We start from the raw sequence: 17,865 nt of genomic DNA on the forward strand, positions 1-17,865 counted from the left end.
GTCAGTCCTTTGCGACCAAACAAGGTCCACTGACACACAGATCACTTACAGACAAAAGGGATTAGAAGGGAGATTCTCTTAAGAGAAAAACAATTTATTCAACAATAAATGAAAAAAATCCTCTTAGACTCAGTTTAAAAGAAAGGCAGGGGGAGATTGCTGCTTTCATCCCGCAGCCGTCACTTCACACCCTCAAGCTTGACAGTCCAGCCAGACTGGGGAGGCAGAGGAGATGGAAGCATGTAGGGCAAAGTTACGAGCAGTCCTTTACCTGGGGACTTCTGCCACTTCAGAGTCCCTGCAAAACCCAACATCGTCACCTGCAGAGGAGGGCAAGGGAAACACTCAGTTGTAGCTCACACGGGTACTCCCCATTTGAACACCTGCGTACACCCAAAACACATTTGCAGTCTCTGCACAGCATTTCCCACACATTCAAAGCAGTCCTGCACATTTCCACCCATCAGCCACAGTGCACAAAAGGTAACACACGGGATATTTTGGGGCCAAACATTTGACTGTAATTTGCTGATTGGTTTTTTTTTTTTTTACTGAGAAGGCTTTAGCTCTGTTTGTTTAGAGCAAAGGGCACCCTGGCATTTGCGTCACTTACAATTACAATTAGCGGGTCAGTGTACCTGATTTGAATTTGAGATGCAATACCAGTGATCCCTTCTATGAGTGAGGCTTGTTATTTACTTCACCCCCCTGTGTCAATAGGATCAAAAGACTCTGGGGGAGAAGTGTCTCTGCCTATTCTATGGCGGACTATCAGCCTGTCCTGGCAAGTCCTATCCGACATTCTGTGTTAACAGTGAGCTAAAGCCTGGAGAATAACCTGGAGCGCTGCACGATCTGGAGGGAGGCCAGAGCACCCCAGAACAAGCAGTATGGGATGACAACTTCCACACTCTCCCCAGTTTCCAAAGGAAGTCAGCTTGGGCCTTCCTAGCCCATGTGTGCCCAAGGTGGGCTCTCAGAGTGTGTTATCTTTTTTCAAGTTCCTTACTTGTGTGGCTGGGGATGGAGTGGGCGAGGACAGCTCCAAAACGTTGTCCAGAGGCCAGGTCAGAAAGATGGCATAGACAACTGGTCCCTTAGAAGTGTACCTAAGAAAGCAAGAGTTCAGCAAGGTGAAGAGCTGCATGAGAGAGAGAATCAGACACGAGCTTGACCTTTCCAGACAGCACGAGAACACCGGCTTGTCTGCTGTCACCACACAGGGGTCACCTACTTTCCCCTCATTCCAAAATCTGTCACTTTGGACCCACCATGTAGCCAGTCAGCACTGGCTGATGAAACCCAAACAAAGTCCGTGCGTGCTTCCTAAAAGCAAATGTAATTTGCCAATCTGTCCTTGCCTCAGCTTGTGGTCAACAGAGTGGATATGCTGCCTTATCCCGATCATTGCTCTGAATTTCTAGACTGAACACACTTGGGCATACTTGAGGGAAAAAATACAGCAATGTAGCAATTTCTGGCTCTTGACTCACTATGCCCTTCTCAGTCAGTATAAATCTAACAGCTGGGTAACAGTGATTAGTACTATTATATAACAGCTTAAAAGCAAGTATCGCTACGTTTACAAACTGGATGTGTTTAGATGAGCTACATGTGTGCAATTCAAACTAACCAGAACCACTACTTACACAGCCCTGAAGGCAGCAGCATGGAAATTTTTTTAAAGGAAGAGTTGTTTTTTTCCAAATCAAGCAAGATGGATGAAGTCCTGATTTTTATTCTCTTCTTTCAAGCAAGATACTCCTTAGATAACACCCTGGGGCAGTAACTGAGCACTCCAGTTGTAGGATATTACCTAAACGCCATCTGCACCTGATGGCAACACTTCAGAGTGTACCAAAATTCAAATACGAAAGAAATGTCAGCTCTGGATGTCCCAGCCCAGATGGTACTGAGCAACAAAGTCCTTACCAGATCGTGTCTGTGCTGTTCTCCATCTGTACTCTCCATGGCTTCGACTCATAAATTGCCTCCCCGTTAGTGTCCAGCCACCTCCCAAGGGCCAGAAGTCTTTCTTGGAAGATGGGAACAATCACTCCTTCTTTTGTAGGTCCCACATTGAGAAGGTAGTTGCCTCCAAAACTCACAGTCTGCACTAGTTCCTGTGACAGATAAACCAAGGTAACAAATTGAAATATCTTCTCTTCTGATAATAAAGAAACCTCAGGAGGGCTTTGTCCTCAACTGCTCCTTTAACTCCAGCCTGATCGTATGAAACACCTGACAGCTCTTTCTGCAAGTAGGAGGATGAAGGAAAACTCTAATTCTCAGTGACTCTCCCTCACCTGTTATTTTGATTTCAGATTTCTTACCTCAATGATACTTGCTTCATCCATTAACTCAGCAATGTTCATGCTGCTTCGATAGCCCCAGGAAAGCTTGTCGATGGAGGAGCACATCTCCCACTTGTGAGTTGGCAGGGTCCCTGGCTTGTATTTGTCAGCACAATTGTAGTAGCCTCCATGATGGCAAGAGCAGTTATTACCCCAACGATCATTAACAACAACAGTGTCCTGAAAGAAGAAACTCAGCTCAGCAGGGAGAATGTTTTGTCTTGGACTTTTCAGCTTGCATTTGTCCTTCCTAAGTTAGCAAAGGCATCTAAGTTAGGAGGTAAGTACCTAGAACCCACTGTGTAATCAATGGAAAGAGAGAGAGGATCCTCCAGAGAAGGCTGAATCCCTCTCTGGGAGAACCTCGCTCTATTCACTCAGGTAGAAGATGAGGCCTTCTGCGCCTTCCACCTGTGTGCTGTAAAGGACACTAGAGTCTTCTCATAGGAGTACAGTGTGAGCTTCTTATTTTTTGTGAAAGAATAAAGCACATCTGGCATCTGTCAAGTGGGTTTCCAATTTGATCACATTCATATCTCACTGCTGCCAGACCTTCCATACCCATAAAACGCTAGAGGCCATGAGGGATAGGAAAGCGATACCTTGACAGGACTATCGTTATAAAGCCAGGCAAGGAAAGAGGTAGAATTCCAGTACGACTCCGGAGCTTCCCAGTCTCCATCCGACCAAATCAAATCTGGTTTATATCTAACAGAGAGATGAATGTTATTTCAGAATGGCTTATTTTCTCCTACCACAAAGGAAGCACTGTGTTTCTTGCATCTGGAGTCTAGCTTCACTTCCTCTTCCTATTGCCTGACATTACCAGGAGGTTTATGCTATCACTTTCTGCTTCAGTGAGGTTTAAGTGAGGTTCTTGCAGCAGCAAAGAATGATGTGTTGATCACAGCTCAAGAGAGGATGCAATTCTTCCAAAAAAAAGAAGATTGCATCTCAAAGGCAATTATGAGGCACATTCGTGACCTTGGACAATGGCCATTCTAAGCAACATGTGTCCAAGCCTCGTATTTTTGTCAACAAGGGGAAGCAAGGCAAGGATGTAAATTGACAGTGAAATCGCTCTTCTACTCTACTAAATACTAAGCAGCTTGCTCCGCTTTCAAAGCCACCCTGCACAAAGGCAGTATTAAAGGGTATTGCTCTTGCATGAAAAATTTGTCCCCACCTTATTCTACAAAATGGACTGTCCACAGGGCAAATGTGAACCCCTTTTCTAATTACTGCAAATCATTACTGACAAATAAAGAGATTTGCCTTGGTGAAAATTAGCATCTGTCACCTCTCTTCTCTGCATCCACTTTGCCTCTTTCTCTGCAGTACTGAAACCAGGAAATGCTCTTGATTCCTAACGGCTGCAGTTCTTACTTTAAGACAAGATCATAAAGTTCTGGCATTGTCTTCTTTAAAACGAAGTCCTGGGTCTTGAAGCCGCTTTCTTTGTCAGCTAGATAGAGTGGATTAAACCACTCTAACAGAGAGTGGTACAGTCCATAGCGTATGTTGCTGAAGGACAGAAAACACAGGAAAGAGTTAGGCTGGCAGGAGGGATTAAGAACCAGTGGCAGATTAGATTAGTGGCATTATTATTTCACAGAACATTTCACGACTTTGCAAGCACTACTTTTTTCATATTAAACTCATCGTTTTCCGCTGATTGTCAAGAACAGCCAAGGGAATTCAATGCAAACAGAAGAAAGGAACAGCACAGTTTGGCAGTGCCATACCTCTCCCTGAGGGCTTGTCCCAGCTCTCCTACAAGATCTCGGTGGGGCCCCGTATCCAGGGAATTCCAGTTCCAGGACACAGGCGACCCCCAGTTGGTGAAGCCTTCATGATGCTTCGTGGTCAGTACCACGTACCTGAGGGGAAAAAAGTACTCGATCAGGATGACAAAGGAACTACCTAAGATATTCTCCAGCCCCACTGGCAAACCCAAGCTAACTAAGAAAGCAAGGGACTGAATAACCATGGTGTGAGGAGCCCTCTTTCATGACCCTTTAAATTTAGAAGCAACTACAAGAATAATATAGGTTTTTAATGGATTTTACTGCTGGAAAAGAATGAGACTTAGGAAGTAGACCCGTCATCTCCTCAGCACCTGGATATGACCCCTCAGGGCCCTCCAGCACTGCTCAGGGGCTCCCAATCCCTCAGGGATCCCCAGACTTGGCCCTTCCATCCCCTCAGGGACCCCTGCATCCCCTTGGGGCCTCCAGGCACAGCCCCCCATCCTCTCTGAGCCTTTCCATCCCCTCAGGGACCCACAGACACGGCTCCTCCATCTTCTCAGTGTCCAGGGACCCCCATCCCCTCACAGATCCCCAGAAATGGCTCCCCCATACCCTCAGGGAACCCCGGGCATGGCACTCATCCCCTCAGGGACCCGCCGTCCCCTCAGGGACCCCCAGAGCCACCCCCCGTCCCCCCAGGGACCCCAGCCGCCCCAGCCGGTGCCTGACGCTGACCTGGCACCAGCCCGCTGGAAGAGCTGGGCCCACTCGCGGGGCTGGAAGTCGTGGGCCGTGAATCGGGGCGCGAAGTCCGCGTAGGTGGTGTCGGGCGGGTACCGGCGCTGCACGAAGCGCTCGTAGTCGGCGCGGTGCTCGCCCCGCCAGTGCCACCAGAACCACTCGGAGCCCCAGGCCGGGACGGAGAACACCCCCCAGTGCACGAACACCCCCACCTTGGCCTGGTCGAACCAGGCCGGCAGCGGCCTCGCGTCCAGGCTGGCCCAGTCCGGGCGGTAACGCGCCGCGGCCAACACCGGTGCCAGCGCGGCCGCCACCCACAGCAGCCCGCCGGCCGCCATGCTGCCGCGTGACGTCAGCGCGCCCCCGCCATGGCTACCGAGGCAACGGCGCCGCGACGCCGCCATGGCTACCGAGGCAACGACGGGGCGCCGCCATTGCTACCGAGGGACCGCCGGTTCGAGGCTGCAGTCCGCCTGGTAGCGGGGCTGGCGGCCCCTTCCTCCCTCCTTCCCTTCCTCCCAGCCTGGTTCTGCCCCACTATAGCCTCCTGTGTGCCTCTTCCTGCGGTTTGAGCCTGTGGCCATCCCATGAGGAGCCAGGAGGGAGCCCATGGGGTTGGCCCCACGGCAGCTCAGCCTCCATGAGACCCTTCTCCCCCCGGCCCTCCTGTGCAGCCAGGGCAGGCCCAGGGCCTGGCTCCAAAACCCGCACGTGAGAGCCGGGTGCATCCTCTGGGGAAACAGGGCAGAGTCCAAGGGCCTCGTGGCCGTGCCCCGGGCCAGGCTCATCCCCGTCGGAGGCGTTTTGGGAGCCGCAGGAGCCCGGCTGCTCTGGCGAAGGGCCCCATCACGCTTCGCTGTCCTTGCAGGTTTTGCAGCTAAAGATGCTGCTCTTGTGTAATTTGCAAAAAAATCTAGGGAGTTCCTCATGCTCAGAATAGTCGCCCCAGCTTGGGGCCTGGAGGAGTTTGTGCCCCGGAGGTTAGTGGAAGAAAAGGTTGAAAAATGTTTAATGTTTAATCACATAACGTCCAACAAATGCCTGTGTGGCACAGGTTAGCTTTCCTTAAATTTGCTGAAAGAAACATGCTGCCTGCAGGGTCCAGTCCGCCTCAGAACCCTCACTATGACAGAGTCCATAAGCCACAGTGAGAGCATTTCAGTTTTCCATAAAGAATTAGACACTAAATTCAACACGATCCTAAATGCTGTGAGACACGATTAGCCAGGACCGTCTGCAAGCGAGTCCAGAGAAGCCATCTGCACCTTTCCCAGCAAGGGCCGAGGTACCTCCTGCTGCTGCCGCTCCTGTTCCCGTGCGATGCAGCGAGGCACTCGCCGTCGGCGGGAGCTCGTCACGACTCGGTGTTGTTCTCTGCCACCTTTGCCAGGACCCGAAGACTTTTGTCACCGTGCTGCTAATACATAACACCCCGGGACGGCATTCAAGTCTGGTATAAATAGATGTACCTCCGCTACGTAGTAATGTGCTATTAGCACTTTGCTGACGGTGCTTGTACAACTCTGCCAGGGCCCGGTTAGGGGGTTTAGAGAGAATTACATCATGCCTGGGGATTTCTAGAGAAACTGAAGGTCTGCGGAGTTTTTTACTTGAGATTAGCTATATATTTTAAGGGAGTGTAAGGAAGACACCACTGAATGTAAGAAAAATGGGTTAGGAGGTTACTGGTGGACAGGCAGGAGGCCAGGCAGGAGGAGTTGTCATAAAATGTTAGGATCTGCTGTTCTGGGGCATGGCCTCATCCGCTGCCTCGTGGCTGGCACACTGACGTGGCACCAGTATCTCTGCAGCTTGGGGACCAGCTGCCTGTGTAAGTCTGTGCACTTTATGTCCCTGCACCCAAGAATAACATCAGCAGGAGCTGGCTCCATGACAGGCATCTGATCCCTCGTCTCCCAGGACCCCCATAAGAAGAAAAAAGAAAAAGCAAAGTGATCCAGGCTGTTTCTGCCAGCCCAAGTGCGAACTTTCCACAGCTGCCTCTCTATGTTACACGCATGTCCTCACAGACGGTCTCTATCGCGGAGGACTTGTGGGTGCTCTCTGCTTCTGGGCTGTCCTCTGAGGCCTTCAGCTGCCTTCTGAACCGAGAAAAGACCATCCTCAGGGAGGAATATAGCTCCTTGCTCCGCAGGGCATAAATAATGGGGTTCACCATGGAATTGAGCAGGCAGAGGGTGCTGCAGAAGGCAAACAGCTTGCGCAGGTGATTGCTCAGCCTGGCAAAGATGCTGTAGATCATGAGAACGAGGACCGGAGACCAGCACAGCACGAGGACAGTCAGCACCATGACAAGGGTCTTGGCCAGCATGACATCCATCCTCATCCTGGTGTTTGGCTTTCCCGCTTGCGCTTGGTGCTTCTCCATGTAGGCCACGTGCTGGCGAGCCCTCCATAGCACATGCACATAGGCGTAGACGATACACCCCAACAGGACCATGATGAAGCAGATCCAGCTCGACAGATAGTTTTCATCCACAAATGGGAAGAGTTCGGAGCAGGTTGAATCGAGCATGCAGCAGTTCCAGCCCAGGAGGGGCAGGGAAGCAATGGTCGCACATGTCACCCAGAGCACCCCCAGGGCTATCCACGCTCTCTTCCTCGTCATGAGGAGCTTGTACTTGGATGGTCGGCTGATGGAGATGTAACGGTCTAGGGCTGTCAGCAGTAAGCTGCTCAGGGAGGCAGAGAAGGATGTGTTCACCCCTCCCAGCTGAAGCAGGAACGCTTCTTTAGAGAAATCAGTTTCATTAAAGACATGGAAGTTAACAAAACTGCAGACGAAGGTGATGCTGGCCAGGATGTCAGCCAAGGCCAGGCTGCTGATAAAGAGGTAGGAAGGCTTTCTCCTGGTCCCGGGGGAGGAGAAGATCAAGTACAGCACCAAAGAGTTCTCGAAAATGCACAGTGTCCCAAAGAGGCCGCACAGCGTGGCAATGCTTATCTTCTGTGCTTGCGTGCTGAGGACCATGAAGCACTCCATAGTGTTCACGCTGCATTTGGAGGCGTTTTCATGTATCTTACAAATATCCATTGTAATTAACTGGAGCTAGGAGCTTGCAGAGAGCCTTTCTGCTTCCTTCTGCACTTCTTCAGATGCTCTGAAAAAGACCGAGGTGAAGACGACTTACAGGAGCGCAATGAGCAATAAATTCAACCCACTCAGACACATCCCTCCCTTTAGAGGGAGGCAAGCAAAAGGAAAATAGCCCAGGGAAACCTACTTTCAGGTCTACAGCCCAAATGATGGAGCCAACTTCCACCCTTTCCCAGCAGAGATCCAGGCTTTGTCGCACTGGTGATTTGGCTGAGACCCATCTATCACAGCCCATGGGTACCATGTCCATACCATGTCCGTAGTCTGTACCACGTCCGTCTCTTGGGCTGTTTCCTCACCACAAGAGGGAAGCAGCAACGCTGAGAATTGTACAAATCCTGCGCCAGCTCTTACCGGTCCTCCAGGATTCAATGCTCAGGGCCAGCAGCGGTGGAAGGGGCTACTCATGGTGACACTGTGCTGTGGCCAGGGACAGGCCCTGGAGAACAGCCTGCCCGAGTGAAGCTGCCCCAGGAGACGGCTGGGATGGAGAAGGCTGAGGGATATTGCACTGCTGGGGACTTGGTGCAGCTCATATGGGAACACGAAGTGCACTTTGAAGCATTTACTCTTCACCAAAGCTGTGTGAACACATAAAATGACAAGACTGGTTTTGTATTTAAGCTTGCCCATTGCAGTTTTATAAAGCTCAGCCTCATTAAAGTTGCGTTTCTCCCCCCATAATCCCTGTGTTGTGAGTCAGTTTGTCGCATGTCAGAGTGTTTAAAAGTTATGTTTAACATCAATATTAGAGTGCAGGTTGGACATAAAAATGGGGACATGCATGGGTTAGACCACCTGAACCTAAGAAGCCCTGTCCATGCCCAGGATTAGGTTAGTTTTATCAATATTTTTAGCTTCAGCGGAGATGTGATGGAGGGAAATGCCTTATTTTCCCCTAGGCATATGTTGAGCTGCTCAGTGCACTCTGTGGCAGCAAAGTCATGTTTTTCTCTACACTTCTGCAGCTTAGTGCATTTAAATCCCTTCATCTCCGTTACACTGATGAGTTTGTCCTTCAGATATTATTTTTCTCCCATTCTTGCTCTTGATTATACTTGTGCTTTAAACCAAATTCACTTTCATTGAGGGCTCAGCTGCCTTGTGTTGCCTCATGTAACAGGGGGAACCAGGTCATCCTGCACCGGGTTATAGAAAGCAGATGAAGGGGCGGGTGTCAGATACACTAAAGCTGCCTTATTAGCAGAGAGATGCTGTGTCCCGAGAGCTACGCAACGTCAGGACGTACTGCCCTGCTGCAAAAGCCCGTGAGACAGGACCCCCCTTCCTGAAAGCTTCCGTCTGGCTTCCAGTATCCAGGATCCCACATCCAGGCAATGGGACCATGATTTCCCGCTGCTGGAGGAAAGCACTGAACTGACAACGTTCCCTTTCTCCCCGAACAAACAAGCCACTGTCTCTCCCTGCCCTCAGCTCTCTTTTGAAAGAGGAAATGTCCAAAACGTGCGAGTCACAGCAGATGGGACGTATCACAGCTACAGCTACCCGGGGAGCAGAGCAAGCACCCAGGCGGTGCAGGGGCCGGGCTGCTGCACTGCTGGGCTCCAGGCACCTGTAGCCAACCATCTGCTGTTTCTCCATCTGTTTTTTAAAATTCAGCAAAGGCAACTGCTGTCTTTAAGAGGCGACAATAGCCAGCAGTGACCAGCATGCTAGAAGCCTCTGTCCGCAACATCTTAGCAGTGACGCATATTTTATACCTGTCTTCGTTACTTCCTTCCCCACTGATTCCCCCATCCCCTGGCACCCATCACTGTTTCTGTGTTTTGCAGTAGTTGCAAAATACCCCAGAGCACTTGAGATGCTGCCCGGGAGCTTGTGGAGAAGAGCCTGAGCCCCAGCACTTTGCTCCTGCCTGCCTGTCGGGGCTCGAACATCGGCAGTTGCAGGGCATTTGGTGCATATTACAGCCAGAGCAGTTCAACCCTGATTTGCATTTCTTGGCATATCAGACTGGAGGAGTCCTGGACTTTGGGCTGAAATGTGGCTCAGCGTTGCAGCAAGCCTCTCTCCTCTTACATCAGGCTCTGGCATGGGGTAATCACACAGGACTGGAGATGTTGCACTCTAATCTCAACGCTCTTGTTTCCTGCAGCTCTTCACAGAAATATTACAAGCGCAGCAGTAATTACTAACTGCTGTTATTAAACCTGACAACAACTCCCTCTCCCATGAGAGATGGATTTAGCAGACAGATGGACTTTGACATATCTCAGGGCTCACCAGGGGCTACCGGGGCAGCAACTGCTTCTCTGAGTATCCAAAACTCCCCAGCCAAAACTCCAGCATCCAACCCAAGACATGTCTTAATTAAGCAGGCTCCAGCATCATCTTGACATCTATTAATTGCAGCCAGCATTCCCAGGACCATCTTAAATTCTCAGCATCTGCATTGGGCAATGTCCAATGAACACACTTTGGAGCTTGGAAACTGTACTGAACACTAGGCAGAAGACTGAAGGCCAGCAAAATTCTATCCCTCACAGTACATTGCCTGGGGAGAGAATTTGGTTATAAAGGCAAAATAACTCCTGCACTGACTGTTGTGGTACAGTTTTCTCCACTAAGCTGACATAATTCAAATAAGTCCTCAGGTTCAAAATACTGTGCTGGGCTCGTAGCAATCAGCCAGTCAGCCCAGACCTTCTCTTCCCACTTCTGCTGTGGCTCAGGCTGAACGATAAGGATGAATCTCTTTGCAGTTTTGACTGAGCTCCCCCAAATCCTCCTTCCAGCTCCCATGTCTGTGAGGGAAAGCACGGGGCTTTGCTCCAGCACAAGATCTCTTCTGCAGAGGCTCCAGAGCGTGAAAACACAGGCAGTGCCAAGAGCCCCTCTCCTTGCACTGCCTGTCCCTTTTTTTGGGGGGGGCCATAAGGCTGCTTTTTTGTGCCATGGGGACATTTTTCTCTTGTCAGATGGGCTCCTGGATTCAACCATTTGTTTCTTCATGCTCACTGCCTCCTGCACGCTTCAGCTCCTGGGAAACAAGCCAGCCCATATCTGGATCCTGGGGGAGAGCTGATCTGTGGCATTCCAGGATGGAAACCCCCTTCTGAGGGGCAGCATCTCCACCTCCCTGGGAATGACAGCCCCGGGCACCATTGTGCGTCCCCACCACAACCAGCCCCACAAGCCCAGAGAGTCCCTGCCTGACAGGCTGACATTTCAGCTCAGCAAGAAAGCGTGAAGGGGCTTTTCACCCTCATTTAGAGCCCGGAGGCTGCGGCACAGAGGGACTGGTTCCCTGGAAGCCACAGGAGCCGAGTGGGGATTGCCACTTAATTCTCCTCCCAGCACAGCAAAGTGTCTCCTGCCAGCAGGATCTCCCAGGACGGGGAATATTCTGCCAAAATCAAGCAATGGAAACCCTGTCTCTTGCAATGGAGAAACCCCCAGACAGTGCCCATAACAATAGCAGAGCCCCAGGAGGCAGCAAATGGAGGCAATGCGCTGAATGAAGAAGCCCAGCTATTGGCAACAAAATGCAGTTAAGACATTTGGGAATGCAATATATTTCTGATACAGCCTCACTGACTGCAAAGTCTGCCCAGAAGCAGCAGAGAAACCTTCCTCCCCGTTAGATCTGCTTGTGAGCCCACTCACTCCAGCCTAACTCTGCTGGCTTCGGTGGAAATTAAAGGTACAAGTGAAAAAGTCCTTTTCCATTTCAGTGCATTGCTGTGATTGATTTCAGCTGTCAGACTTACACTGTCTTACATGCAGCAGCACGGTTTCTGATATTACTTGGGATGGTGTCTGCATTTACAGAGACATCTCAGAATCCTTGTGATTAATAAGTTAACATACCGGTTGTTTAGATAATGTAAAATTTAATTTTCCTGCTGCAGTCAGCCAGTGCAATGTGCCTGCAGCTCCCTGAAAGTGCTGGCCTTGAATATTTCATCTCCAGAGTTTCTGAGAGATTTGATCTTTACAATAAAATAAAATGTCTTAAGTGATCACTTAATATGAACACGTGAAGTGATTTATGCAAAAATTGTCATTAATGCTTGGACATTTCACTTGCTCAAAAAGCAAAATATCTTCTGCTTTACAAGTATTTTAGTTTGTATATGATTTCTTGGTTTACTTGCAGAAGTTCTGTCATTATTTTGGAAGTAGCTGTTCATCCCGGTTTGTCCCTCTGTCCATATTAAATAATGCCGAATGGAGTTACCTCCCTGCTGTAAGAACTGTCTGACACAAAAGCCACACTGAAGATTACGTGCTTTATTTCTTTTCAGAGTGCAGTTCTGCCCATGTGTGACTGCTCGGGGTGACAGCATTCGAAGCACAGGGGGTGTGGGTGCAGAGCAGCACTGCGAATGCCAGTTTGGGTACAAGGCATGGCAAAACAGCGTCTCTCACTCCACCAAAATCACCATGCACGGAATCATAATAAACACTGACTCGTGCAGAATGTTCAGTCTGAGAACTCAGTATCGCCCTCATCCTTGCGAGACATTTGGAAATACCTCTGACATATCCAACGTTAATATTTCCTAAAATCAGCTGTAAAGAGTTAGTCCGCAGTCTGCTATTTAAACACTTACCTTTCGCGTTCTCATTAAGAAAGCATTCATCCTAAAAAGCCAATGTTCCCACCCTTGGTTACACATTGCATTGCAGTTTATCCTGAATAACACCGGGAATCTCCCTGTGACAAACCCTGCGCAGCGGACTCTCCCCAGACTGCCTGCGTGCGTGTCAGCACTGTGGGCTCAAAGGTACGATGTGTTTTACTGCGAGAAAAAGGATCCTTGGCTGCAGGATCTCCCCACGGGTTAGCAAACGCAAACCACTCACCTCCTCTCGCTCGCGTTGCGGGCTGGGGATGCTCGGGGGCTTCCCATCCCTCCCGCTCTCAGCGCGGTTTGTGCAGCTGCGGACGGCGCCTGCTTCCCTCTCCTTTCACATCACTTCTGGTTTCATCTGGGTTTCTCATACCATTCTGGTTTATTCCCCTGGGCTGGAAATCCATCGGTGCAAATCCTTCCTCTGGTTTCTTGCTCTCTTTCGCATTCTTTTGGTGAAGGTGTGTCAGGTTTTCTTTCCTTCCCCACTTCCCCTCTGGGTCTTGTGTTCCGCTTCTGGCTGCTAGTGCCACATCTCACAACCACCCTAACCCTCCGACTCGCCAAAATGATTTGCTCAGTCCCTCCGATTCCTCCATGTACCTGCAGTGTTTGAGGCAGGAGACATTCAGGGTCTTTTCCTGATTTCTCTGGGGACATGGAAGAGGAGGGGAGGGAAAAGAGCTAGGAGGCAGACATGGAAAAATCTGGATATACCTAGCTGTGTGCAGGTCTAAAGGCAAGCTCAATCTGCTGTCTGCGTATTTGCTGGCCCCATTAACAGCAAGAACCCCACCTCTCTGCGCCCCTGAAATTGGGCAAGCCACTTCTCTGTACATAAACGTGCTCTGCTAATGCCAGAAGAGTAAGGGCATTTTCTCTTTGCAAGTGGAAGGGAAAGGAAATGGCTTAAGGTCTTACGTTACACAGTCATACCCCTGCGGTCATGATGGAGCCAGGGTTGCAGAGGCTGAGGTCTCTGCTCTACCTGCTCTCAGCTACCCTTCCTCGCAGCCAACCACTTCTCGCGCCCAGCTGGGCAGCAGCAGCCTATAGCTGGTTATTTGCAGGTTGTGCTGTTGCTGCTGGAAAGCAGGGACAGCTGGCCGGTGGCACCAGAGCACTGCGGAGAATATCGTCTGTTACTCGAGGCTCCGTGTCGGCGCACAGAGGCAAGTTTGCCCAAAATCCCAAAGGAATTGGCCACATTATGGTTGGGTACAACCTATAGTGGGGAGCACACGCTGCGCTGGCTGCAAAGGAAAGGCCGTGCTCTTTAGCCCCTGGATGCATCCTGCCCGGCCGCAGGTCCTGCTCTGACGTCCTACAGAGCAGCTGCAACCTCCTCCCACAGCCCCATCCCAGCACCATCAACCTGTCTTCTCCCAAGCAGGAACTCAGCCTTCCCTCCTGCTTGGATCCCAGTTCCCCCCATTTGGTGGATTCGTGATGGTTTTGAATAGCAGTTACATCTCCTGCTCGCCAAACCTTTGCTTCACATATTTCCCCTCTGCCATTATTTGTGGCTCAGGAGTTCCCCAGCAGCTGCTGGAGCTCAGCCACGCACCCATGCTCAGCAATGCTCGGCTGCCCTCTCCAGGGGAGCCCGCAACACTCGCGGGGACGTTGGCCTGCCGTCGCTTGAGAAAGCGGCAGAATTGGGAACCCAGCACTTCCCCTTGGCCCCTGGCTGGGAAAAGGGGGTTCCCCAGCTCACCAGGGTGCTCAGGACACCCAAGCTGGGACCCGGGACCTCTCTGACCCTTTCGATGCTGCTCAGGGCTGGGTGACTTTGGAAGCCTCTCTCTGGATCTCATGTGTGGAAACCACAATAAAGATGAAAAACACCACGGACTCTTGTATAAACCAAGGAGAAGAGGCAGGTTACCAGCTCTGTCTCAAAAAATAACAGCTTCCATTTCGGTTCCCATTAACTGAAAGATTTTCCTTTGCAAGTACAAATACAAGACTGTAAAGAGCTAGTGAAAAACAGAAAGATACTTTATACTAGCCCAGAGTTGGAAAAGCAACACTCAGCCCCAAACTATTCCCTGCTCTGTCACAGCTTCACATCCAGGAGAATCCTGTAAAACAGAGACCCAAGTTTCCTCTATCTGCAAAGAGCTGTTCTGTCAGAGGAGTGCACGTTATAAGAAAGAAACATTACTGCAGCATAGCTAGAAGCTTGTAACTTGGTTTCTGGACTCTTTTATAGCAAAAATTGTTCTGCCAGAGTAAAAGAAAACCATTTAAGGCTGACTTCTGTAATGTAAGGGCTTTTTGTTCCCCTCTAGCTTGGATTTTTTTCCCTTAGCATCAGCTGCAGCTAACACAGCTGTGAATAGCCCAGCTTTGGGAAACCCCCCACACCCAGGGTCAACATCTGGGATCAATGATTAGTTTCACATTCCCATAGAGGTCATGTTCTGCTTTTGTCTTTTTGCCTGCTGGCACTAAGCAGAAGTACAGTCAGCTCATAACAACTGGGAACTAAAGGAGCACCATCACTGAAGGAGGGCTCTAATAGACTGCCTTGGCCAGGTGGGATTTAAATGGCCCCTCTCTCAACAGGGTGGGGTTGCTTGAATTCAGTGCACCTGATTTTAGGGTATTTAAGCCAGAAGCACAATCAAATGCAAGAGGGCTGTTATGTAGATAGTGATGTAGGATTTTGCTGAGCTCTTCAGGACAGTCTTGGCAGCAGTTTGTATTTCTTGCCCTGCTGTTGGTAGCTGCACCAGATCTCTCCAGGTGAATGAGGCTGAGCAGAATGGGCAAGTGGGAGAGATGACCCTGGAAGGGATGCTTTCCCTGCAGCCCTCAGACAGGTACTACCTCTGGCTGCGGAGCTGGCTGGTGGGCACCCCAGCTTGCTGGGGTGCAGAATGGTCTGGGCTGGGTCTTGGTGAGCTGCTAGCTCTGGTCCTGCAGTGTGTTGGAGGGAAGGCTCAAAGAAAAGCTGTGCAGGCAATGGGGAAAAGGGTTTATGGGCTTGGTCTTGCTCAGTAGTAGTGTCTCTGTCTCTACAGCAGTAGGGAACAACCCCTGGGGCTGCTGTTAGGACATAGCTTGTGTGGTGGAGCACTTAGTCACCAGCACTTGCAGAAAGCCTGGCTATACTTTGCAGGAGGATGGTGACTTGCTTGTATTTCTCTGACTTTAGTGTTTGCTGGAGCTGAATTTGAAAACTGAGTGGCCCAGGCAGGGCTGAGGGTGGTGGCCCTGCTTGTGTTGATAAGGTGTGAGAGAGCCAGTGTGACTCTATACTGCAGTCTTAGAGGAAATGCTCAGAGAAAAAACAGACTTATTGTCTTGTATAGCGTAACTTATGTGAGCAAAGCAGGGCTTGTCTGATGAGTTTGCCTGCTGTGCCTGTGCCCTATGTGAGCTGGAGAACCACCTCTGCTTGCTCTTGTGTAGTGAGGTGGGTTGAGGGTGGAAGTGTTTTTCCTGCTGATAGGGTATGAACCAGGCATATTGATTTAAATGGGCTGAAGGTTCCTGCAGGCTTTTGTGACTCACTGCTGGTGTGGATTTGAACAGGGAGCTGTTGAGACAGAAAACCAACAGGGTGTGACTTGGGAGTCATGCCTGGATGTGCTTTTATTTATGAAGTTCAGACATCAGCAGCAATGAAGCTGCTTCAGCACAAGTCCTTTAAACTCCCCTGGGCCATAACGCTTAGGGCTTCGTTAACTGATCTTCAATGAACTGTGTGTGTCCATGGTCTTTTTACTCTTGGTGCTGAGTTTGTTGTGTTCTACATATTCGTATATATACAAATGTGCATGCTGCAGTCATGCAAAGCAGATATGTTCTCAGAGACACTCCTGAGCATGTAACTCGTTTCAGCAGTGCAGAGGAGGAAACTCTTATTCTGGAGATGATGGAACTCAAGTACTGGTGGACACTGACTTAATTCATACCTACAGCTTATATAGAAAGTATCTTTAGGTATCCTGCCTCTGCTTTGTTTAACAACATACTTACAGGGAGCTTTAAGTAATTAAAATACATAGTTTTATTGAATTGTTGGAGTGCTTGTCTTGTACTTCTTCTCTATGTACTCTGGAGGGATTCAAATATCCACCTAGTTCCTGTAGATCACTGCTGTGGATTTCCTGAGCTTTATTTGTTTGAGAAACAGGGGTCCTCTGCCAAACAGAATAAAGGATATTCTAAATGTTACTGTATACTCAATACTTTTGCGCAGATTTTTAAGAAAATACAAACTCATTTCCCACATGAGGAAAACTTTGGTAGATTGTTACCCTGGTTAATGTTTGGTTCAGATAGGAACATGTAACTAGCTTCAAGTGTGTCATGGGACTCTTAGTAACCTCAAGGTGTTTACTTTTTATGGCTCTAAAAAAAATCATGTACCACTGGAAGCTTGTCACCTGTGGAATAAAACTGGGGCAATGTGTCACTGACTTAACAAATGATTCATCTGTGCTGCTTGCTTCCTGCAGCATCCATCAGTGGGTAGTTCCACTGAAATGCTCTGGCATGAATATGTGCATGGTTAGATCCATCTCAGTCACAGCTGGGAGCATTTCAGTTTGGGGCTAATGAAGCTCTGGGGACTTAGTCTTCACTGGGACTTCTGTGCAAATTGCTAGTTGTTGCAATGCCAGCACAGATGGAGCTGCTTCCCTGGGCTGTTATTAACATTTGCTTTGAGAGGGGATGGAGATCCTGAGTGAAAAATAATAGTGGCTGGAGAAAACCTGGAGTTGTCACTGTGGCAGCAAAAGTATGGTGGAGGGCTGAGAGGAGGATGTGAATAATGTAGATCCCACTGAAGAAACTGGCTCCCTGGGAACATGAGGAAACTCAGTAGTTATTGCTGTCAGCCTTAGATTACTTGGAGCAAGCAGAATAACCCATACCAAGCAGACACTTGCACAATAGAAAAAACATGTACAATAGGTTATAAGAGCATGTAGCAAAGGTGAAGTGGAGCTGAGGTCATTGAGACTGTGTCACTGTGTGGCAATGCAGGGCAAAGTCAGGTTTTGGAGGTACTACCCTGTTCAAACAGCATGTTTGAGGGCGCTGCCTCTTGGACCTTATCTTTAGCAGATGGAGGTCTGCATGGCATGAATGGTGGGCTTGAGCAGCTCCTGGAGGCAGCTCGGCTCTCCCTGCGGCCCAGGCAGTCTGTCTGTGAGTAACTGAGGTGAATATAGTGCCATAGGCTTTGGAACAAGAAGTCTTGTGTTGAGACCATTGAAAGAAGGAGGGGTTAAAAGTAATTATTTGAGGGAGTGAAGGTAGTGACTCTCGAAGGGGTGTCAATC

The 17,865-nt window shown here is 49.6% G+C and overlaps 1 protein-coding gene across 1 annotated transcript; it reads right to left on the reverse strand.

The window, feature by feature from the left end:
• Positions 1-128: 128 nt before the first annotated feature.
• FUCA1 (alpha-L-fucosidase 1) lies at positions 129-7,901 on the reverse strand. The gene is made up of 9 exons (XM_059830660.1): positions 6,861-7,901; positions 4,841-5,283; positions 4,100-4,234; positions 3,741-3,878; positions 2,957-3,062; positions 2,334-2,534; positions 1,933-2,123; positions 1,010-1,109; positions 129-320 (listed from the first exon to the last, which is right to left on the reverse strand). Exons 1-9 carry the CDS (start codon positions 7,899-7,901, stop codon positions 180-182), a joined length of 2,496 nt encoding a protein of 831 aa, XP_059686643.1. The 3' UTR covers positions 129-179.
• Positions 7,902-17,865: the final 9,964 nt, after the last annotated feature.

This window comes from Gavia stellata, chromosome 29 (genome assembly GCF_030936135.1).
Source record: "Gavia stellata isolate bGavSte3 chromosome 29, bGavSte3.hap2, whole genome shotgun sequence".
Classification (NCBI taxonomy): Eukaryota; Metazoa; Chordata; class Aves; order Gaviiformes; family Gaviidae; genus Gavia; species Gavia stellata.